This window comes from Suillus fuscotomentosus, assembly GCF_016647785.1.
Source record: "Suillus fuscotomentosus strain FC203 chromosome Unknown F5891scaffold_15, whole genome shotgun sequence".
Lineage (NCBI taxonomy): Eukaryota > Fungi > Basidiomycota > Agaricomycetes > Boletales > Suillaceae > Suillus > Suillus fuscotomentosus.
Genome location: NW_024539527.1, coordinates 409,066 through 430,392, shown reverse-complemented (window position 1 = coordinate 430,392; position 21,327 = coordinate 409,066). Strand labels below are relative to the sequence as shown.

Here is a 21,327-nt window from a genome sequence, read left to right as displayed (position 1 = left end):
CTGACGTTGCGAAGGCATACTGGTCCTGCGACGCACCCTCAACGGCAGAGTTTGCCGTCTCGGTATGTCCCTTCTCACCCTTCTTTCGTTGCTGATTGGGCCCTTGACCCTCTTTCCCGCCTCCAGGTCTCCAGCAGTCGGACTTGTAGTGTCCCTTACGATCGCAATTGTAGCAGGTTATGTCCAAATTGGTCTTGCTCGACGTGGCTGACCTCCTGCCCTGTCCTTTAGCCTCTCTAGCGCTAAGTGCGCTGTTGGCCCCTCCCTTCTTACCAGGACGCTTCTCGGTAAGTAGACGGTGCTCGTACTCTTCTGTCACGATGTTAATGAGCTCGTAGGGGGACAAGGGAGTTTTCGTGATCTTCGCGGCCGCATTAATGGACGATAGGAGGGGGCGATAGGACTCTGGGAGGGAGCCCAGGATCATGGCATGGAAATCGGGATCGAGGATCCCTGCGCCCATTCCTGCGAGTGACTTGCGGAGGCGCAGCATCTCGGCAAAGTGAGCTTTAACATCCCCACCCTCATCGCATCTCGTCTCATGCAACCGTCGCCGCAGATCAATCTGTACTAGCTCGGTCTTGTCCTCATGGATCTGGCAGATCTCTGCCCAGACCTCTGAGGCAGACTCAAGCTTCTGCACGCGCAGTAGCAGGCGGTCAGTAATCGTGCTGAACACCTGCTGTTTCACCAGTGAGTTCTTCTGGTCGTACTCGTCGATTTTCTTATCGCGCTCCTCGATTTCCTTCTCGTTAGGTATTGAACCGTCTGCCTTCGGCTTTAACGATCCCGTCTTTTTGTCGACGGGATAGGGCAACGGCTCGAGCGCACGACCATCCGCATATCGCATCAAACCTCGGGCACTTATCGCGGTCAATGTTCTCTCCTTATAGGTAATCCAATTCGAGCCGTCCTCGGCAAGCTTTGGGACATTGAACAGCGCAGACGTAGTGCCGGGGAGCGTATTATTGACGGTCATGCCAGGGCTCATAACCTCTTGGAATCAGAGGTAGAGCGTGATCTAACAGGTGAGTCTAGTCTCAGTCTTTGGAACAGAACTATCATTAACGAAACGTCTACCTAACAGGTGAGTCTACTACGTCTTCGTTAGCGCGGGGGGTTAACATAACTGTAAGGTATAATAACTCACGTCTCAGTCTTTGGAACAGAACTGAGACGCTCATCTGCTGGGGGACAAGACTATATACTGTAAGTGCGTCTTATCTTTTATATTGCTCTGAAACCTTTCTACCTTTTAGCATCGGGCCCGACGTCACTTCCTCGTCGTACCTGGCCCCATTGCCCTTGTGCTCGCATCCACTATTCTTCCTCCCGTGCCTCTCCGTCGGCACTTTCGGACTCCAACAGTTATGATGCGTGTAATTACACGTGCGTCTCTGAGAATGAGTCACTCATTTCGATCTTTCAACTTCGTACTTAGTACTAGTTTGAAACAACTGGACAATACATGGTCGTCAACTAGATTGTAGATTATGTTGCGAAGTTGGTGACCGAGTTTGAAATGATCTGACTCTGATTGAACGTTCGAACGGTCGACCATCGGATCATACAATGCATCATGAAGTGTCCGACTCCGAGTCAGCTTCTGGCTAGCGCTAAACATCCACCGTACTAGGGTCTCAGCGCTCAGTATCAGCACCCTCGTAAGCCACCTACTATAGGCATGATAACAAATTACAAAACATAGTGGCTACCAAACAGGGCTTAGCATGGGGTCTCAATTGAGGCCTGAGGCTGTAGCTGGCTTGATTGTGAACATTCCCGCTGGAGCGGGTGCAACTCACAGGCTGTGAATCAAGTGAGAAATGCATGAGAACTATGAAACCACACAGAGTTCTGCATGACTCACCATGCCATTTTCGTCGAACATTGCCGTAGTACGTCTCTGTCACAACTCCTAGTCCTCGGTACTCACTAGTACTCACTGCCCGGTGGTCTTGATCATGACTCCGAATCCCGAGCCGTGACAGGGCATCATCTGCAGTGTAACATGCCGATCCTTTCTTTTTGAGGGAATTTATTAAATTAACGCGTCAGAAAAAATATACTAGTACTAGTAGTACCTGGAGTGATGAGTGTGGAATGGCTGACTAGCTATAGCCTTGACTTATCATACGATGTCGATCTTCTCTTTTTGAGGGAGTCCAAGATAAGACTGTTCCTCCTCTAAAATAATTACAGAACAAAGCTAATTCTCAATTGCAATAAACATCAACTTGAAGTTCAATTGTTCACTCACTAGTCAGTATGTTTCTGTCTGAAGAAAATATACATATATACATCATGAGATATTTTGAACATGAAGGTGCTATAAATTTATCTCAGGGCGGTACAACAGCATACTAAGAGTAGTCCTACTAGGCAGCAGGCGATCCCGTTCAGCAAGGGAACTCGTACCGCCGCGAATGCCGCTGCCGGCACATATAATTGATGAAGATGAAAAATGCCATCACCTCATCACAATGTTTAAATACTCTGGGATTAGAAGGCTAGTGTCGCAACTCTCAAATCACCATAGTTTTCTACTTACACACTTTGAACCCTCTGGTGCGTTGGGCACCTGTCTCCATAGAGCATTGCTAACCTGCAGTACAGCAGTCCGTCCCTGTGACAATCATCCACGAGCTCCCTGGATTCCACCTGACAACTCACCAGCATCTTGAACATGTCTCTCGATATCATTCCCATCATGGTGGATCCGGAGACTGTGTTTCGGATAGAGCAAAGCGGTCAACCACTTGTTGTGTATGACTGTAAATTACAGGGTGTGCCCTGTGGAATGTGCGTGGAGGGAACCACCAGTGCAGTGTCTGCCCACCTACATAGACACGGTATCACTGGTCCGGACAGCGCCATTACAACTTGTACATGGGACGGCTGCTACAAGACACTCAAGAAAGGGAGTATGGCAAGACACATCCTTACTCACCTCCGTGTCAAGGTACGCTGCTCCGTGTGCAGAATCGTGAAGTGTTGTCACGACCTTTTTCGCAAACATGTCAAATCCCCAGGGCCATGCCATCTGGCAATCGCCGATACCGTTCCCGGACCTGGAGGACTTGTTATTTTCCCTATGAGTTGGGCTGCTGATACTATGCATGAAGTCTAATTCCTTGAATATCCGGTATGTGATTTGATCTGTTTTGTGACCGGCACTGTTTACATGTGTTGCATTTTTCAACTAGGGAGTCTAGCTATATCCGCTAGGAAGCCCGCTTGAAGAAGAATGTACTGACACGGTTGTAAGATAAGGGGACCTGTACGCTGCATGGTGGTGACATTCCTAAATGGAGGGTTAATTAATTGTTTGTAGTTGTATATTTAATAGTAGTGAGATTTTTGCACGTACAAAGAAATCATCCAGCGTGGCTAGCTGCCACGTCGGTGATAGAGGACATTGTTTCCTGTGTCATTTCTCAACCACTGCGCCAGCAGCCTATCCTAGAGTGAGGGTTGACCATTGAAAGCGGTGTATTCTGATGGTCAATGATAATCCAAGTCCGGTGTAGTGACAAAACATTTCATTGCGATGAGTTCGTGAGATTAACAACCATGGCAAGCGCTGGGTTGATTAGATGCCTTTGCTGAAGGCACATGATGGTGATTGCTTTTTGACCGAAGAACCCTGCACATGCCAAGTCTCCTGATAGAACAATCACTAATGTTAGAATGTGTCATTCAAGACGAGTAAGTTCGCTCAGCCTGGTCTGTGAAGCTTTAAAGCCTTCTACAAGCTTGCCAACACTCTGTTGGCTGCGTGCATTGACCTGTCACTGGCAGCATAACTGTTGTACATGACCTATCTTGTAATCGCAACTAGAGACTTGGCAGCGGGCACTCTTCATGGAAACAAATGTTGATAATATGGTAGAGCGATACGAAAATCGGAACATGCATAGATATATGCAAAAAGTCGAGGCTCCAGTAAACTTCAAACTTGATATCTATCAGAGATTCTTAGTGAACGCGAGAACCGTATCTTGTTTTCTTCAAGATAGGACATTGACGGGAATATCATGATCAACTGGACGGATATATGCGGGCTCTGTCGTACTTTGAACAAAGGGTCGTAGTTAACGAGAGGCCTCGAGCTTACATGAATAATGCTGCGAAGTAGAGCTGTGAACCAAAAGCGGAGGAACCACGTCTGGCGGACGAGGGTGGGTCGGAGAATCCAATGCGGACCAAAATTGGGACGGAAGGATGATCGGCGTGGGTAGAGCCGCAAGCAGTTGATAATGTCACACTGTAGCTTCGTTTAGCTGCTTAATGCAGCGCTAGCGATTGCTGCAGTAGAGGAAACTTGCGGCCACCTACCACCTTCCAACAGTCATTTTCCGAAGCCTGGGTGCGGAAAACTTCTTCGGAAGGATGTCCGAGACTCCAAGTTCCTGCACAGCGAGTAGTGCACTGGTGAGCAAGAGGTAGTATATCAGTCGTTGGTAGCAGCTGTAGTAGAACGAGCCTCCAAGTGTATTTCAATGTCCGATGTGCCGTCTGTTAGCCAGTAGCTTTGCCGCCGTTCTTGCCGTAGTGCGTGCCGGACTTTCTCCGCCGGAGGGGATGTTCTCGAGGCCAGATTGGGAAGTCACAGAACAAGTTTGGCGGTGATGGGGAAAAGTCATCTCATTCGAGAATACACCTCAGGCTTGTGTGGAGAATGACTGGGGTGATCAGCTTCTCGAATCTTGATTGCCTGGACACTTCAGGTCAATCAAAAATGAGATTTTGAGTCGCGAGCCAGTGATGTGTGACCTGTTAGTGCATTCTAAAATAGAACGGCTCAGAAACCATGTTACCATTCGTCCAGGGACTCGTGTTTCCCACCTGAAATGCTAACAAGGTACACATGATCACCGTAGTAGTATACGCTACACTTCAACGTTTCAACCTTGCTATAGTATTTGTGGCATGTAACAGAGTTTGAATGATACGTAAGTTTGTGACACTACAGCATAGTACCAGTTTGTAAACTTCCGCAAGCCTGCCAACAGGATGGATTCAAGGCTTGGCTGTGCATAAGTCAGACTCCAAACCATCGGCAGGTGTGAGAGAGTCTTCATACTGTTACCTTAGCCGAAAACCAAATATGTACAACATAATTTCAAACACCGCAACTTTGAGACTCTACACACCAAGCCGACTGGCAAAACTTGTAGTGGCGCGAGGTTTGGATGTATTTGTCCCACCGAAAAAGCCTTCCGAGCGCGCTGACATATCCCAAAAGAAATGGGAGCAATCAAATATTATTGTCAAAAATCTTTAGCGTGACGTGCCTTTAGTGACATGATGGATAATCCCTTTCTGAGACTTAACATCTTCTAAGTCACATATCTTGATGTCATCGCCAGCTGGCCGGTTCGAAGTACCGAGCTTTGCAGAAATGAAACTGGGTCTTACTCCTTGTACTTGGCAACTCCAGTCCGCTCACAACCAGCTTGAGAACAAAGATGTCTTCACCATCTCACCCACCGGCTCAGGAAAGACTCTTACCTTCTGGATTCCCCTGTTATTCAACAATGGTGGAATAACCATTATTATTACCCCGCTTAATATCCTCAGCGAGAAGAACCGAGATGAAGCAAATGCTTATGGGTTTCCCGCCCTTGATATATGTGCAGAGACAGCAACAGACGAGGCGTTTAAAGTGAGTCGTTATTCAGTGACATGAATACTACACGAGTCTGAGCATATATTCATCAGGACATAGAGAAATTGAAGTATTGAGTTCTTGTTGTTAGCCCGGAACGTGTACTTCAAGACGCTCGATTCAAAAAACTTTGGAAGTGTCGAACGTTTACAGATAATCTCTTCAGTATCGTGTTTGATGAGGGTCATTGTATTAGCGAATGGGGCAAAGACTTTCGACCGCTGTATAGTGAGCTGGGGAATCTTCGATGGTACCTTCCAGCTCACGTTCGATTTCACGCCGTGTCTGCGACCATGCCGCTGCACATCCTCCTAGACGTCCAATCAAAACTTCGCATTCGGTCATACAACCTTGCTAAAGTTGTCCGGTCAAACGACCGTGCAAATATTCATTTCATGGTCCAGGAGATGAAGTACCCACGAAACACGTACTAGACGTTGGCGTTTTCCTGATTGCTCGTCATCAGCTTCTTCATTCACGTCGTCTTCTTCGCGCATCATTCCTCCAATGTCGTCACCTCCAAATTCTCCAAGGTCCCTCTCTTCAACATAAATATCCATGTCCTCATTGCCCACCTTCACATTCCCACCCATAGCTCGCCGCTGCTGAAGTGTGCTGTCGAGCAGCGCGAAGAATAGATGCCACAGGTTAGGTGCCACCTCCTGCATTTTTTCTGCGAGCTGATGCATGAATGCACTCTCCAGTTGTTCGACAGTTGCAGACGTGGCTTTGAAACGAAGTCCGTGCTTTTCGAGTGACAAATCTGTCACCTCAGTGCGCAGCATGTCCCGCACGATTGTTATTGCCCACTGTGTTACATGTGAGTGCGCATGTTCTTCTCTGTACAGGGCAGCACATATTCTAACTGCCTTCGTTGTTAGCGAGTTTCTTGCGCTCTCGTGTTCTGTGCTTCCGAGAATGTGGTTGATGAAGTCTGCTGGAGTGAGAAAATTTTCTTCCATACATGCAAGCACGTTGTCCAGTCGGTCTGCGAGACTTGTATCCATCACGAGCGCAACAGCACGAAAGCTAGGACTCTGTCTTTTGTTTTATGCATTTTCTGCCATTGTTCTCTGCACTGTTAATATTTAATTATTATTATTTCCGTCACATAATTAAACAATACCATTTGTCTTTTTATAAACAATGTGACATCAGTTAATATTCGATTGCTCCCATTTCTTTTGGGATATGTCAGCGCGCTCGGAAGGCTTTTTCGGTGGGACAAATACATCCAAACCTCGCGCCACTACAAGTTTTGCCAGTCGGCTTGGTGTGTAGAGTCTCAAAGTTGCGGTGTTTGAAATTATGTTGTACATATTTGGTTTTCGGCTAAGGTAACAGTATGAAGACTCTCTCACACCTGCCGATGGTTTGGAGTCTGTGCATAAGTATGGTTTATCTGTCACTAACTTACTCTCTTGTAATCGCAATTACGGATTGGCACGGACAGCATCTCGCAACCATCATTGAATATTGAGACTCATCTGGCATCCGCAGTTATTCCAAACTTTGATGCAGTAGCACGACAAGCAGTGCGTACCGTTCTGGCAGCAGCTGGAGCTTTGTTCCACCTTCGTTACGAGACTCGTTCAACGACAGACATGTTTATTTAACTAACATGTGAGCAGTATTTCTTGAAATTTCGAAAAGAGGTTGACAGACTCATCGGTCCACGTGGATTCGATGGCGTTGGCAGGTCTTTTGAAATTTCGAGTTTCTGCGGATTTGTGTGCACTGCGTAATCGGCACCACAGCTTTCACAAAACCTAGTACTTGAACACATAATTCTTACGACATAGATATCATCTCCCTCATCGGACAATATTCTGACAGCAGCGCCTTGAACGGCGTGATGTCAGATGCAATCTCAAAACCGAGGCTCCGAGATAAGATAACTGACAATGCCGAACTCACTATTTGGTAGCACTCCTCACCCCTTTGGTGCGTCTGATATTCGTCTCCAAAAGAACAGCGCTGATTCATTGCACATATAGCATATCCTTTCATCCTTTCGACATCTTTATGGCTCTCAACATCTTGAACGTGGATCCACAGACCTTTCATCGAGTAGAACGATGCGGTCATCCACTCGTTGTATACGAGTGTAGACTAGGGGCAGTCCCCTGCGGGATGTTTGTGGAGGGAACAACCACCGCAGTGTCCGCCCATCTGCGAGAACATGGCGTCCATGGCCCGGACAACGCTAGCACAAGTTGTTCGTGGCCTGGTTGCTCCAAGACACTCAAGAGGGGAGCCATGTCAAGACATATCCTTACTCACCTCGGTGTCAAGGTGTGCTGCTCCGCGTGTGGAGTCGTGAGGTGCCGTCTCGACCTCCTTCGTGCGCATATCAGATCCTCAGAGTTGTGCCGTTTCGCACATGCTGATATTGTTTATGGACCTGAAGGTCGTTTTCTTGTCCCTACGAGTTGGACTGTTACTGCTGCCCATCAGATCCGATGACTTTTGATATATCACTTTCATACATTTTTTGACGGACGCTGCTTTGTACTAATTAGTACTTTTTATATACAAGGCTTCGCCCCGCTCACCTTCCGATGTTCTTTTCCTCTTCTCTTGAGAATAGCGTTTGAATGTCTCAGTGACATCATACTCTTGAAAAATGTAGTGTATTAGTATTATCCGTGTGCAAACGCGCAGGTCAAGCATGGCTTTCTCAAGCGTCAGCCTTGACATTCATTGAATATTAGTGTCGTCGCATAATCAGGTCGCAGGGAAGATTGTTTGTGATTGACGGTCCAGCTTGAACGCGCTGTATAAAAGGTGATGCGAGGCAGGCAATGATGAACCCCCAAGAATCCACTTAGTTAGAAAATAAATCAATTGCAATGCTGTGGAGCTCAAAAGTAGAGCACAATTGCAAGAGCAGTAGAGACAGGGAGATAAGCGAATAACGCACACAAATAAGAGACCGCCGAGCACACATGAATAGTGCTAGTGAGCTTGAGGAGCTCAGGTGGAGCACGCACATGGGTAGATACAAACTGCTTCTGCTGGATCAAACGTTACGTGCTTAGAACATTTTAGATATAGCGAGGAAGTGTGTCATACGTACTCCACGAGGAAACTTTGAATCGGAGTTCAAGGTCAGCTGCCGCGGCCCGTAATGGCAGAATATATGCAGTCTTACTCTACGATGCTATTCCAGTTCTTGACTGTTCGCGTCAACGCCATATGCATAGGTGATTAACCAGCGGAAGTAGTGCATTCTGATGATCGATAATAACTCGAATCCGACGTAGTGACCAAACTTTTCGCTACGACGAGTTCGTGAGATTCCCGACAACGAAGCGCTGAGTTTTATCAAACGCCTGCGCAAAATGCACTTGGTAATTGCTTCTTGATTGACAACGCCATACATGCCAAGCCCCCTGATTGAGCATTAATGTCAGAACGAACCATTCAAGATGAGTGGACGTAAGTTTCGCTCAGCCTGGTTTGTGAAGCCTTCCACAAGCCTGTCAACATTCCCTTGGCTGCATATACTGAGTCGCTACTTGCAGTATTGTTGTGCCTGACCTTTCTTGCAATCGCAATCGGGGACTTGCCACTCTTCATGGAAGCGAAAGTTGATAGTGTAGAACAAAGTAGTAGAGCGATATGAAATGCGGAACGGATACAGGCAAACAGTCGAGGATGAAATGAACTTTGAACTTGGTTTTCTGTCTGAAATAGCGAACGCGGAAACCATGTCTTGCTTTCTTCAAGATAGGGAAGTAACGAGAACATTGCCAACTTGAGGCTTGCTGGAGGATGACCGCCATGAACCTCTTCAATCACTTGTGCCTGTACGAACGAGACCTCTTGTCCATGCTTTCGCCCATCGATAACTGAAACAAGAGAGCACAACTTGCACACCTTCAAGATGGTTTCCGCTGACAGATGAACCATCACCAACGACTACCGTTTTCAGCCTGGTTAGAAGAGCTTGTCGCACCAGTGCCTGAAGGCCCATCAAAATCCTTGCGAGGGCTACTACCCCTAGGAGGACTCCTGGAGTAGCTCCCTCGCCTTCTGTAATCAGGTGAGTAACGACGAGGGCTGCGACGATCGCGCCAATCACGGCTGTCGCGACCATAAGGGTCCCTGTCCTTATCGCGATCGGAACGGCGGTGATCGCGGTCACGATATGAGTCACGGTAGGAGTCGCGGTGGTACGAATCGCGCCCTGAGCCTGAGTAAGTGTCCCTAGTCGAACGACGATGCCCCATATATTCGCCGGGGGTTGGTGCATGCGGTCTGTCAGTGACGGAATAGTCGACCCGAATACGACGTCCATTCAGTTCCTATGAGGGATATTAGCAAGGAACGTATACACATGAGGAGAAAAACGTACGACTCCGTTGAGTTCCTGAATGCAGCGAGTAGCTTCTTCAGTGCTGGACATTCTGATAAAGCCGAAGCCACGAGAGCGGTCGGACTGAAAAACACGTTTTTGTGGGTTAGGGTAACGAAATGCACAGTAAACCACCGCACCCTCTGATCGTACACAATCGTAACTTTTTCTACTCTTCCAAAGCGAGAAAATTCTTCATCCAAATCCCGCTCTTGTGTCCTAATGCTTAATCCAAAGACCCCCAAAACTTGGGAGGGGTTGGGCGCCTTCTTTGCCCCATTAGCGCCTTGCAAAACATGAGGGGCACATGTGGAACGTACAATTGGTGCATGTGTTGGCTTTTTAGGAGGCGGAGACCTGCGCTTTTGAGTAGGACTACGGTAACCGGTGCTGCGGGCTCCAGGACTTCTCGAACGAGAACGACCGCGTGGCGGGGCGGCGTCCCGGTCTCTGGATTCTGATGTAGCAGTGGGTGCAGGTGCATTGTAGGCATCTGAGTAAGGGTCCACTGAAGGAGCAGTTGGTTCTCCGTATTGATCCTACAGGAAAACAAAAAAAGTTAGAAAAAGTTGGCTTGGGCGCCGAAAATGCGACACACCATGGCAGTTGAAGTTGAAGAAAAATTTGGCGTTGTTTGTTTGTTGTTTGTCTCAGATGCAAATATTCAATTTCATCTTCCGCGAAATGCCGAAAATCAAACCTTATCTGCTTGTCCTGCACAGTTCCTCAAGCCTCCGTTGTTGTCTGTACACCGTCCCCGAACAGTACAAATCGGCAAGATCAAGATGGTGAGCTCGTGGTCCCAAATAGCACCTGGATATTTTACTGAAATGTGCATTTTGCTAGGGTATCGACATCAAGAAACACCACGTCAAGAAGGCCCAGCGGACGGCCCCCAAAAGCGAGGATCCTTACCTCCTTTTGCTCGTCAAAGTATGTATGTTTAGTATGTGCAAAGGCTCAATCTAAATACTCTTCAGCTCTACAGATTTTTGGCCCGCCGCACAGACTCGGATTTCAACAAGGTTGAATAAATTTACGCGTGGTTCAGGCCGTTTGACTGAAGCATGATTTTTCACTCAGGCTATCCTCCACCGCCTCTTCCTCTCCAAAATCAACCGTCCTCCCCTCTCTTTGTCAAGAATTGTTAAAGAAACCGCTGCCACTCCTGATCGTGACTCAAAAGTTATCGTGGTCGTTGGCACTGTAACCGATGACGTTCGTCTCGTCGAGGTGCCCAAACTTTCAGTTGCTGCTCTACGCTTCACGCGCGCAGCAAAGGAGCGCATTCTCAATGCTGGTGGTGAGGCATTGACGCTGGATCAGCTCGCACTTCGCGCACCAACAGGGTCCAACACTGTGTTGCTCCGGGGAAAGAGGAACACTCGTGAGGCTGTCAAGCACTTTGGCATGGGTCCCCACAAGAACAAGAAGCCTTACACTATCTCCAAGGGTCGCAAAGTACGTGCCAATCATTACTCTAAAGGTGTTTATATCTAACACATTTTCTTCAGTTCGAGCGGGCCCGTGGTCGCCGAAAGTCTCGTGGCTTCAAAGTATAAGAAGCTCACAAAATATTCATTGGTGGCAGCATGGAAGGCGTCGCAATCTCTGTGCGGTCACATATGCATTATGGGTATACTACAAACCATCATTTCTCCATCTTTTGAGCCCTGTATGCCTCCACCCTATGCATTGCTTATGTTCGAGCGCGCGTCTCTACTGGGAATGCCTTACTTGAAAATGCTATATTTAGGGCTTGCAATATGATCTAGAAGTTCGAGACGGTATGCAAAGTCTTGATTGAACATAGGTATCAATTGTTGGAGCCCGTCTAGATAAGTATCCAAGCTCGGCCTACTCTTTCATCCTGTGCTGCAATTCTTTCAGCTCCTCTGCCATATCCTCTAGAGGTGGTGGCATGACATGAGATTCCTGCGTCGCGACCTTCTCAGCGACTTTTCCTCCCTTCTTCTGTAGAGCCTTCAAGAACGTGGAGCCACCAAGCCAGAAGAAAGCGAGTGTCGAGCCAATCATCCAAAAGCCGTACCAATGGAGCCGACGCCAAGCCTCGATAGAATCAGTAAAGTTTAGCAGCATAAACGGCGCTGCCACGTAGTTGAGAATAAGGATGCTGACGAAAGTTCCGGTCAAATCGTAAATGCGTTTCGTGATTGTTGTGGGTGCTCCTGGAGGAGGGAGGACGAACGGACGTAGGTTGGCACGGCAAAGACGGCCTGCGGTAGTGATGAATCCACCGAAGAAGAAAGTCAGGTAGTAGCCTGTTGCAATGCCATGCTACAACAAAATCAGCACAACTCATGCATAACATAACTAAGCACCTACCCAGAAGGCGCTCGTCGCAAAAGTCAACATGCTGCTGCGGAAGCCAGGCTTCTTCCCTTTGGGGGTTACACGTTTGTATATACATTCCCTGAGCCAGATGTTCGTGTTGATGTTCCATGAATCAAGCAAAACCTTGAAGTTCGAAGGAAGCTCAATCTCGAGGACTTTGACGTTGGCGGCACCTTCCCATGTGGATTCGCCTGAAGGGCCATACCCAGTAAACCCCAAACCTGTCAGAATACTTGCACCCTAGTCGCCTGTGTTAGCATCGCGTCTACGACAGGACACGAACCACACCTCTGTGAGCGTCCAGATCGCATAGTACTTAGACCGCTCGATGAAACCAGAAAGCTGGAAATATACCATTCTGCATCCAAAAACGTCAGAAAAGTATTCGATCGAACGTATTAAGACGGACCTATAGAGAAATCCTTGGGTCATAAACCACGGGGTGATTACGATGGCGTAGTAGAATGAGGGACTCAGAACCACAAAGATTCCCAAGAAGACCAAACCAGTTAACATCTTGCGATATGCGACTCGCTTTCTGCCGTCCGGAATGGACCTTGTTGAACTAGGACTGCGCTTGCCTTCGAAGAGTGATTCATCGATCAAGGAGATGTATGACGCGTAGTCAAGATATGGCCCGACTAGAACACCCGGGAAATAAAAGCTACGCAAAAATCCGTCAACCGGAGACAAAACACATCAAACAAGACTCACGAATAACCAAGAAACTCGAGTAGTGTGGGATATTTCGTGACGCGCTTCTGTAATTGCCATTTGTCTAGATTCTTAATTTGTGCAACTAAATTTTAAGAGATTTTTAGCGTGCAGGAGGGGCTTACTTCAGGGGCCGTTCTACCATCCCAGACATTCCATGCAAAAGTCGTGAGTTTCATAGTCAGCACCATTTGAGGCCCTGTAACCTCGAAGGTTTCATAGCTTAGGTTGTAAAATGCTCGTATGACGTGGCTTGGAATGGGAATATATCAGCCTCCCGTGCAAACGCGTCTTACTCGTATATCCCTTACTTGACTGTGAGATGACCCATGACGAAACTGCAGAAAGCCTAGTGAGCAGGTATTTCCAGAGTCAAGAGGGTAAACATACGCGAAAACTATCCACGGCATATTGGAGCCTTTTACATTAGCCGCAATGTAATATGTTCCAAGAACACTCCCTAATAGCTGAACAAAGCCCCATGACAGGTTTAAAACTGGTATGAAAAAGAAAACCGAGACGAGTAGATTGAAGAGATGCTTGAGATTGGGCTGAGATGCTGGTATACGGATGAAGAGACTTCCTAGGGGGCATGCTATTAGTAGACATGAGATGAGCTGGCAATTTTTTTAGCCACTAGTATATGTGTCACAAGATTGCTCCCAACCTTGATCTGGTCCACGGATGCACCGATGGCAGATGCGAGAGGGACAAATAACGCATCCATGACTAGCAGGTCACAAGCTGGAATGACGACCAAGGACAACCAAGCAAGAACCAGCACTAGCTTTTTGAGGTATGTATATAACAGAGTGACCCAAAAGTGGCGTCCTTCCTATAAGTACTGCACGTATTCCCACGCCAATGTCCGGTGCTGAAGATTATGGCTGCTGCTACTAGCTAGTCTACACACAATCAAGTTGAACAAACGTATTTACAACCGAATGGACCATAGCATTGAGAGTTTATCGATAATTTTCGACTGTCCCTATCGAAGTACTACATACATCATCCAACAGAGCTCTCAAACGCCCAATATCAGTGTGAAAGACCAGTGATGACTTTTCTGTCGTGTCTTTTGCCGACGTGTTAGGTGGGGTATCTCTCGTGAAAATGACCGGTCGGAGAAAAGTACGACGAGTGTATCGACATCCAAGCATTCGACTCCAAGTTATCGCCCGTGTGCAATGTACTGAGGCTTATGCTGAATACTGCAAAGTGGTTGTTCGGTGCAGGTTTACGAACCGTGAAGAAACTGCGAAAGACCCATGTGCAAAAGAGTCTGACAGTACCTCGCTCATGGGCTTCGAACTGTCCCCTTGAGAGCGGCATCTTGATCGCTAATCAAATACCCTTCCAGATGTGCGCAAATGCTCACTTGGACTTGTGGAGACGGAACAGACGCGACAGTTCCAGTGAGCAATGGTTGAACACTCTCAGGACTAGTGCTTCTCAGTATCATTGTTGATAGGTGTGTAACCCGGGGGTCCATTCGGAGGTGATGGTCACTATCACTGCCGAAGTTTGCAAAACGAGTTGTTGTGGTCCTATGACGATGATGAAACAAAGTGATAGTGCAGCTAAATGAAGCTCAAACATCAATTGCATATCGATCCTGGCTTTTGGAGCATACCTCGCAATTGCTACTGTAAGACTGGCGGCATCCTACCGTACTGACTTGACGTATAATATGACGTGACGGTTGTTGTCTGAGCACATGTCCCGCGCAGCTATGATTGATGTATATCCAGGTGGTGTTCCGCTGTTTTCGGTCTTGACTGTTGTCTTGTCTTGCCCACCACGTTTAGAGTCAGTGGCACGGGTTGCGGAAGAAACTGAAGATGCGGTATCATCAGAAGATGTAGTCTGATGAGATTTATCTTTATTCTTATCAAAATCACCTTCTCGTACGGCCACGACGCGTGATATGGTGCAGCTGCTGGTCGCAAATGAAGACAACAAAAATGACGTTGGAATTACAGGTACACCCAACGGAGATGGCAATGAAATCACCATGACGTAATTGATGGGATCATGGGTGGAAAGTTCAAAGGGGGAGTTAAACAAGTTTGTCAAAAAGCACATGACCAGAAAACAAAGTGGGTGCAATGGTCATGACAGGTTGATCTAGAGCATCGCGACGAGGAAGGGGGTCGATATTCCCCAAGATGGTCCCCGAGGACGATAATGAGCAACACTCCGAGTCAGATATGGATCTAGCCATGGCTTCTAGCTGAGACATGTTCAATCCTGTCCTGCCCGAATAGCGAGACTGAGGAAAAAAAGGAATATCGTGGACTAGCCGAAGGAACGAGTGGATTATGCTTGGTGTCAGCAACACTGTCGTACTCAATAGGACGACAGCTGTAACACACTAAACACGAAGCGAGCATGAGTAAGGCACAATAATTACAACAGAAACTCCACATGAACTTTGATTCGAAGCGTATTTGCAAATTGGCCCAGTGAACGTTATCCGCGTTCCAGAGAGATGTACGACTGCTATGGTGTTGCATCACCATGAAGGGCCTCAACTTGAAGGAGATGCACTGCGAGAAACCGCGAAGAGTATCGAAGTGTCGATAAATTGTTTGAAGGTAGTGTATTGGTTGCCGATACATGGGATCCAACTGGACAGGTATCGAACCTAGAGAGCGTATAATCAGGATATCACAGACCTGACGTCGCTGTGTAGAATGGTTCAGGTACTAAATACAAAACAAAGAGTTTCCTGTGCAGTTATCACGATACACGGGAGAACTTTAGCTAAACATTTCGACTTCCACAGCCAGATAAATATAAACGAAAGGAATGTAATGAGACTGTAAACAAGTCAGTTCGGTCAAAGATGACTTTGATATATGACTGTCAGTGAATGCATGGAAAGATTGCACAGACTTTGTATCAAGTTTATATACTGAAAAATGGGCGAACCTGCCACATTTACCGATAGGCTGGCTGTGAAAAATCTTCGATTATGAAATTTCGCGCATCTCCAGCCACTGGTCCACTCCAGAAAATTTTGAGATATAAAGCAAATGAGTCCAAGAACGAATTTTGGGCCTGATGATAATTCGCTTTGAGTGACGAGATATTATCAGAGGATGCGATGAAATCGAAGTGTGGGCGGCGGACAGCAAGGTGCACCAGAAGGTGGCAGACCAGAATGAAGAGAATGAGGGAGACGATGATAGCGCTCCGGGCCTTCAGGGGTAAATGTGGCTGGAAAGGGGAATACTCGGATATGCGTTCACGAAACGTAGGCTTAGGAGGCGGTTTTAAGAACGCTATGTAGTACTCGGGTGCGTCGGCTGCTGGAGATGATGGGGTAATGATAATGGCTGGCAAAGAAGACTTTTCCGTAGCCAGCGGAAGAGATAGATCTGCAAGAATCTGATTAGTGTTACGACTCGAGTTATGAATTCACACGTACCCAGAGGCGCAGGAATCAGGTTGTAGTCAAGGCGCTGTGGGAGACGGTGGATACGAGGAGCTGTATGATGCATTGGGTCTTCGCACGCGAGATTCAGGCGTTTAAATACTCACCCCGACGAGTCATGTTGAAAGTGGGAGTAGACTAGATAGCAATGAAGTAAAATGCTTGTTCTTGGTCTATGCGAATAGATTCTCAAGGTTTGAGAATCTTTAGAGGGAAACGACGAAAGGACTGTAGGTTGAAAAGAGCGTGGGTGTTTTAGTCGAAAAGAAAAACAGCTGCGGTGGAACAGGATCTAGACGCTTGCAATTGCAAGTGGTGGTAAAGAAATAAAGCTATGACGATGACGAGGGAAAGTTCGTACGTAGTAAGGCTAGATAATCTGCTGACGTGATCTTGATTTACACGTGGTCTGCATCTGTCTAAGGGCTTGCAAAAGTGCAGTCATGTCGCTACTCGAGTCTCCTTCATTCGAGACAATCTCTTCAGAAATAAAGTCCACCACTCACCCTGGTGGAAGCTATGTTCTTGCACTAACATCGTTGGGAAATTACTATGTTTCTGCTGCTTCTGCTCCGTCAAATGCAATTCATCTTTTTGACAAGTCATTCTTGAAATGCGTCCAGACACTTAAAGGCCATCAAAACGCTACCACAGCCTTGCGAACCGTCAGAAGCATCGGGGGATCCGAGCGGCATACACTTCTATCTGCTGGTAAGGATGGGTGTGTGATTGCTTGGGATGAACGTTCTGGCGCTCCGGCCATACAAAGTATGTTTTTCATACTTTACGACTGGACCTTCGTGTTTGACAACTCAAGAGTATTATTGGTAACTAGTGACAGCATCTGGGAGATCTAGTACCGTTTTGTCTTGTGATGCTTCTCATGATGGCTTGACTGTTGCTGCGGGAACGGGCCTACAGAAGGAGGACGCATTTATACTCTATTGGTAGGTCCTACCATTCTTTATAAGGCTGTGAACTTCAATACGAGATCAAAGGGATCCTCGGAAACCAGCTATACCACTTCATATTCACGGCTCAACACATTCGGACGACATCACTGCAGTGCACTTTCTAAAAAATTGCCCGTCTCCAACATCTGGACAGATCTTACTATCAGCTTCCACCGATGGCTTGGTTAGCACATCAAATTCTGCGGAAGATGATGAGGATGAAGCAGTTCTAAACGTTGGCAGTTGGGGCTGTAGCATCTCTCAAGCAGGATGGATCCGCAACCCGTCCACCAATCGTGTCTGGGCTGCAAGTGATATGGAAACATTCAGCTGCTGGTCAAATGAGGTACATTACAATCACCCGTCAATATACTTATTCCTCATGATGCCGCGCAAAGCTTGACATGTTGCAGAACTGTGACATTCGCCGCCCCTCCGTTCATAGCCATGGGCGAACCTGGGTTACCGATTATTTGATAACATGTCACAATACAAAACGATCTGACAGTAACCTCGCTGTATTTGTTGGCTCGAACGAGTATGTGACATCGTGACCGTAATTCGCAATTTAACACCTCTGCACAGGGGTGATGTGGCCCTTCTCTCGAGTTCAGATGTGACAGACTCATCTGTGCCATGGGCAATAAATTCGGTATGGGCCAAGGGTCACACTGGAGTGGTCCGTTCAGTCCTCTGGGATGAAAACGTACGTTTTCTTGGTGCGGTGATATCTAATGCTCACCTGTAACAGCATGAAATTCTCGTCACGGGAGGCGAGGATTCAAAGATAAGTACATGGCGTTGCCCTATTCCCAGACAGTCTTCGGGGTTCGATGAAGGTGCGATGGATATGGACTCCGCTATCTTGAAAAGGGAACGTGATGACGAGATGGATATCAGCGAGAGTGAGCCAGTAAGAATGTTTCTATCAATGACCTCTCCACGTTTGCTCATTATGAACTACCTTACTAGGAAGGTAAAAAAGTAAAGCGGCAATCGTGAACATGAACTAGTGGCAGTACGGGAACTTGGATGTCATTGAAGCAGTGTCAATCAACCCTTATCCGATTACGGAAAACGGCAATAACGATTATCAACGGCACATATGTATGCGCTCATTGCTCCGAGTCGTATCTGCCCTCTGAAAAAATTTATGCGACTATTTTTCACACTGAGATGGCAGCATTTGCTTACATCATGTGCCGTGTGCCTGGTCAGGGTCCTGGAAGCATGTGCCAACAGCCAATCAATTTTTCGATCGGTCGCTGCAAGCTTCTAAAACTTGCACGGCAAATGTTATCAAGGTTCCCGGCGTACACTTCTCCGCTCACAATGCAGTTACGCTCGGTATGTTGAGCTTGGTTGAAAGCATTGTCCCGAGTTGCCGGTGACCTGCCTCAAGGACTCGGCACGAACAGTATTAGTCAAGCTTCATGATTTTCCTGCCGGCAATTTTGAACTTTTTGGAGCGAGAACTCCAGAACCCGCTACGTAATCGGGTCCGTTTTATCCATACTACATGGCATCCAACCGGATTGGGGCTGCGACCAAGCAGTGACCACATACGTTTGCCTCGCGGCTGAGCTCAGCCTTTGTTTTTCGCGTACCGAGTCTTAAAGCCGGCTCTGCTTCATATGTCATCCTACCGATATCTCCAGCTGTTTAATTCATGTTGGACACGACTCTGATTTCTCTGTCTGCTAGGCGAGCTTGTTGGTGATTGCGACTCGTTCCTTGAGCTGTTTACTGATGAACATATGTCGATCAGTGAACATTGGGAAGCAATCACGAGCTGCAGCGCTGGGACTTCTCATTTATGAACACAGTAAGGAGTTTTTTCGATGTATTTTACTCGCTGACTCTCATTTCTGGTAGTCATCACTATCGAGGACGAGGTAAACCGTCAATCTGGTTCCAGCGATTGCAGCTATTAAGGCTCGGTTTGGCAGATTGATCTGATATGGCTGAAGAAGAAGAGTTGGGTGACATGTCTCTATCATTTTGTGAGTTTGTATGATAGAGAAGAATGTGTATTATGCTAATGCGCTCTCGAGAACCGCTGGCTTCCAGCGGTATGGCTCACATTCGACATGAGTGAGTAGGAACTATTGATCACTCCTAATTCTGTTGACTAGTGCTCAAAGTACAACAAAACCCGTATAATGCGATATCATCCAAAGTAATTCTCTTCATACACCCTTCCACCGTCTTACGCTAACCATTCATCAAGACGTATGTTCGTGTTACTAAGACATCCATAAGGTTGACTTCCTCCTCTGGTCTAGTTGCGTCACCTACCTGATATGCAACAATACCATGTAAGTCGCGGGTCACTTCCTCTCGATGTCTTACTCATGATTCGACAGTGCACTCCTTATGACTATTTCCGTTCAAAGTAAGTATACACCCCATGCCTCACCATCACCATTGAACCTTTGTTTGTATCAGCAATACTGCAGCTTAGAGGGAGTACAGCGGTTTCCTACGAAAAGTCGATAACTAACATCCTTCAAGGTGTGGGCAATTTATAATCGAAGTCGCAGGGTACTCTCTTGGATGGTTGTCCTGAGTATAATCGAGCTCGCAGCGATGGCGCTCCTCATTGGCCTGACGATCGCTCGCGTGGAAAGTGAGTCTGGCTTTTCATTGTAGAATCGACTGAATGAACCGCTTACAGGATTTCCAGTAGTTTCTACTCCTGCGGGCTGTCTCTTTGATGGTCTTGCTCCACTCTCTGCAATCTTTTGGACGCCAGCGCTGATCCTTGAACCTATCATTTGCATACTTGTCCTAAAGAAAGTTTTTCTGGACCGACAGCAACGCAGTGAACTTGCAACGTTTCTGGCTCGTGATAGGTTGGTTGTTGTTATCTTTGATGAGATATGCTAACGACTACTCAAGTTTATTATACTTTTTCGTGTATGTCTGTCAGCCTCTACGTGGTTGTTACGGCGTACTTAGCATTTGCCATCTACAGAATCTTCATAGAACTAATGGGATCAACTATTGTCTGGGCTCGGTATCCCTCCTATATCGACCTCTTCATGCCGTGGGTCTCTGTCTCCCTCTGTGTGACATTTCTAAAACAAATTGACAGTTGGTCTATTGCTTTACCATCCTTGCTCTGCAACCGTCTTCTACTCAACATGAGAGGGCGCTTTGCAAGGCCCGGGTCTGAGCCTGTGCACTCCTCATTGGTGATTGAGCTTGTAAACCTCCGAACCAGCGCGGATTCATCGAGAATGCCAGACGAAGAGTAAAAGATGGCGTGTTGTATTTGTATAACCCAGCATAAATTCAACTTGTATGATATCTCTCTGTTTACGCGGGTTTTTGTTGATGTAAATAACACGGGTGCTGTGTGTTGTTGTGAGTTCATTCTTTGTCTTCATCTGGATCGTGAAAACATTGTCAGCTTCGCCGATTTCAAACATCCAGAGGTTGTCACGACTGGCAACCTCCTCAGGCTTTGCTATGTTGGGCCAACTGCCTGCATTGCGGTGCTAGGGATCTAAGGCGTTTTTAGGTTCTATTTCTGGTCCAGCCCAATATAATTTGCTCCGGATCATTATCTGCTCATTGACACTAATTTAATGCACAATTTTCAGCCGAGCTAACTCGTTGCGGTGGACTAGTAGGCAAGGCGTCTCTCAGTTTCTATGAGGGGGTAATAACTAGTGAGTTCCTTCATTAAAAATTTTAGATGAAGCCCTGAACTAGTCACATGGACCAGCGCTGGCCGCCGTGATCAACGGCAGACACAATGGTTTTAGGTGGGACTTGGTGGCCAAGATCCGAGAGGATTTTCATTAGGTGCTGCAACGTTTTTCGGTCA

At 47.0% G+C, this 21,327-nt stretch overlaps 9 protein-coding genes across 9 annotated transcripts; 5 read left to right on the top strand and 4 right to left on the bottom strand.

Moving 5' to 3' along the window:
• Positions 1 to 5,407: 5,407 nt before the first annotated feature.
• On the top strand, positions 5,408 to 6,009 carry F5891DRAFT_890237 (P-loop containing nucleoside triphosphate hydrolase protein; the record flags this gene model as incomplete). Its single annotated transcript, XM_041373279.1, has 2 exons — positions 5,408 to 5,675; positions 5,750 to 6,009. Coding segments are annotated over 2 exons (528 nt in total), but the record flags the coding sequence as incomplete, so codon positions are not given.
• Positions 6,010 to 6,177: 168 nt separating this feature from the next.
• F5891DRAFT_1214162 (uncharacterized protein) lies at positions 6,178 to 6,797 on the bottom strand (the record flags this gene model as incomplete). Its single annotated transcript, XM_041369270.1, has 1 exon — positions 6,178 to 6,797. A coding segment is annotated over exon 1 (501 nt), but the record flags the coding sequence as incomplete, so codon positions are not given.
• A 2,688-nt stretch (positions 6,798 to 9,485) lies between these two features.
• On the bottom strand, positions 9,486 to 10,667 carry F5891DRAFT_131721 (uncharacterized protein). The gene is made up of 5 exons (XM_041370606.1): positions 10,630 to 10,667; positions 10,352 to 10,570; positions 10,172 to 10,300; positions 10,032 to 10,115; positions 9,486 to 9,981 (listed from the first exon to the last, which is right to left on the bottom strand). The coding sequence occupies exons 1-5, from the start codon at positions 10,630 to 10,632 to the stop codon at positions 9,586 to 9,588; spliced, it is 831 nt and encodes a 276-aa protein (XP_041228439.1). The 5' UTR covers positions 10,633 to 10,667; the 3' UTR covers positions 9,486 to 9,585.
• A 67-nt stretch (positions 10,668 to 10,734) lies between these two features.
• F5891DRAFT_1021452 (60S ribosomal protein L18) lies at positions 10,735 to 11,848 on the top strand. The gene is made up of 5 exons (XM_041361187.1): positions 10,735 to 10,819; positions 10,878 to 10,964; positions 11,012 to 11,056; positions 11,115 to 11,492; positions 11,546 to 11,848. Exons 1-5 carry the CDS (start codon positions 10,817 to 10,819, stop codon positions 11,591 to 11,593), a joined length of 561 nt encoding a protein of 186 aa, XP_041228438.1. The 5' UTR covers positions 10,735 to 10,816; the 3' UTR covers positions 11,594 to 11,848.
• Positions 11,849 to 13,901, bottom strand: F5891DRAFT_1021449 (MBOAT, membrane-bound O-acyltransferase family-domain-containing protein). The gene is made up of 9 exons (XM_041361186.1): positions 13,768 to 13,901; positions 13,491 to 13,717; positions 13,412 to 13,438; positions 13,226 to 13,352; positions 13,101 to 13,171; positions 12,796 to 13,050; positions 12,675 to 12,744; positions 12,378 to 12,626; positions 11,849 to 12,329 (listed from the first exon to the last, which is right to left on the bottom strand). The coding sequence occupies exons 1-9, from the start codon at positions 13,825 to 13,827 to the stop codon at positions 11,889 to 11,891; spliced, it is 1,527 nt and encodes a 508-aa protein (XP_041228437.1). The 5' UTR covers positions 13,828 to 13,901; the 3' UTR covers positions 11,849 to 11,888.
• A 1,717-nt stretch (positions 13,902 to 15,618) lies between these two features.
• F5891DRAFT_1021446 (uncharacterized protein) lies at positions 15,619 to 16,899 on the bottom strand. Its single transcript, XM_041361185.1, has 3 exons — positions 16,647 to 16,899; positions 16,534 to 16,593; positions 15,619 to 16,483 (listed from the first exon to the last, which is right to left on the bottom strand). Exons 1-3 carry the CDS (start codon positions 16,657 to 16,659, stop codon positions 16,044 to 16,046), a joined length of 513 nt encoding a protein of 170 aa, XP_041228436.1. The 5' UTR covers positions 16,660 to 16,899; the 3' UTR covers positions 15,619 to 16,043.
• A 75-nt stretch (positions 16,900 to 16,974) lies between these two features.
• On the top strand, positions 16,975 to 18,480 carry F5891DRAFT_1142808 (WD40-repeat-containing domain protein; the record flags this gene model as incomplete). Its single annotated transcript, XM_041364935.1, has 6 exons — positions 16,975 to 17,307; positions 17,375 to 17,486; positions 17,538 to 17,838; positions 17,891 to 18,030; positions 18,078 to 18,198; positions 18,244 to 18,480. Exons 1-6 carry the CDS (start codon positions 16,983 to 16,985, stop codon positions 18,478 to 18,480), a joined length of 1,236 nt encoding a protein of 411 aa, XP_041228435.1. The 5' UTR covers positions 16,975 to 16,982.
• A 525-nt stretch (positions 18,481 to 19,005) lies between these two features.
• Positions 19,006 to 19,877, top strand: F5891DRAFT_131581 (uncharacterized protein). The gene is made up of 7 exons (XM_041370604.1): positions 19,006 to 19,204; positions 19,261 to 19,317; positions 19,368 to 19,387; positions 19,442 to 19,495; positions 19,547 to 19,586; positions 19,637 to 19,810; positions 19,859 to 19,877. The coding sequence occupies exons 1-6, from the start codon at positions 19,162 to 19,164 to the stop codon at positions 19,708 to 19,710; spliced, it is 288 nt and encodes a 95-aa protein (XP_041228434.1). The 5' UTR covers positions 19,006 to 19,161; the 3' UTR covers positions 19,711 to 19,810; positions 19,859 to 19,877.
• Positions 19,878 to 20,861, top strand: F5891DRAFT_131604 (uncharacterized protein). The gene is made up of 6 exons (XM_041370605.1): positions 19,878 to 19,887; positions 19,941 to 20,121; positions 20,170 to 20,347; positions 20,394 to 20,411; positions 20,470 to 20,541; positions 20,590 to 20,861. Exons 2-6 carry the CDS (start codon positions 20,049 to 20,051, stop codon positions 20,750 to 20,752), a joined length of 504 nt encoding a protein of 167 aa, XP_041228433.1. The 5' UTR covers positions 19,878 to 19,887; positions 19,941 to 20,048; the 3' UTR covers positions 20,753 to 20,861.
• The last annotated feature ends 466 nt before the right edge of the window (positions 20,862 to 21,327 follow it).

Bases quoted from the DNA above. Each gene is read 5' to 3' on its own strand.
- F5891DRAFT_131581 (XM_041370604.1), top strand. From the start codon at position 19,162: ATGTTGGACACGACTCTGATTTCTCTGTCTGCTAGGCGAGCTT. The intron at 19,318-19,367 runs GTAAGGAGTTTT...CATTTCTGGTAG, and splicing joins ACTTCTCATTTATGAACACA to TCATCACTATCGAGGACGAG. The intron at 19,388-19,441 runs GTAAACCGTCAA...TCGGTTTGGCAG, and splicing joins TCATCACTATCGAGGACGAG to ATTGATCTGATATGGCTGAA.
- F5891DRAFT_1021449 (XM_041361186.1), bottom strand. From the start codon at position 13,827: ATGGATGCGTTATTTGTCCCTCTCGCATCTGCCATCGGTGCATCCGTG. The intron at 13,718-13,767 runs GTTGGGAGCAAT...AAAAATTGCCAG, and splicing joins CATCCGTGGACCAGATCAAG to CTCATCTCATGTCTACTAAT. The intron at 13,353-13,411 runs GTAAGGGATATA...TCCCATTCCAAG, and splicing joins ATGGGTCATCTCACAGTCAA to CCACGTCATACGAGCATTTT.
- F5891DRAFT_1021446 (XM_041361185.1), bottom strand. The intron at 16,484-16,533 runs GTACGTGTGAAT...AGATTCTTGCAG, and splicing joins CCTGATTCCTGCGCCTCTGG to ATCTATCTCTTCCGCTGGCT.
- F5891DRAFT_131604 (XM_041370605.1), top strand. From the start codon at position 20,049: ATGGTTGTCCTGAGTATAATCGAGCTCGCAGCGATGGCGCTCCTCATT. The intron at 20,122-20,169 runs GTGAGTCTGGCT...AACCGCTTACAG, and splicing joins GACGATCGCTCGCGTGGAAA to GATTTCCAGTAGTTTCTACT. The intron at 20,542-20,589 runs GTGGGTCTCTGT...ACAAATTGACAG, and splicing joins TATATCGACCTCTTCATGCC to TTGGTCTATTGCTTTACCAT.
- F5891DRAFT_131721 (XM_041370606.1), bottom strand. The intron at 10,116-10,171 runs GTGCGGTGGTTT...CGTGTTTTTCAG, and splicing joins CGATTGTGTACGATCAGAGG to TCCGACCGCTCTCGTGGCTT. The intron at 9,982-10,031 runs GTACGTTTTTCT...TATCCCTCATAG, and splicing joins TTCAGGAACTCAACGGAGTC to GAACTGAATGGACGTCGTAT.
- F5891DRAFT_1021452 (XM_041361187.1), top strand. The intron at 10,965-11,011 runs GTATGTATGTTT...AATACTCTTCAG, and splicing joins ACCTCCTTTTGCTCGTCAAA to CTCTACAGATTTTTGGCCCG. The intron at 11,057-11,114 runs GTTGAATAAATT...TTTTTCACTCAG, and splicing joins CAGACTCGGATTTCAACAAG to GCTATCCTCCACCGCCTCTT.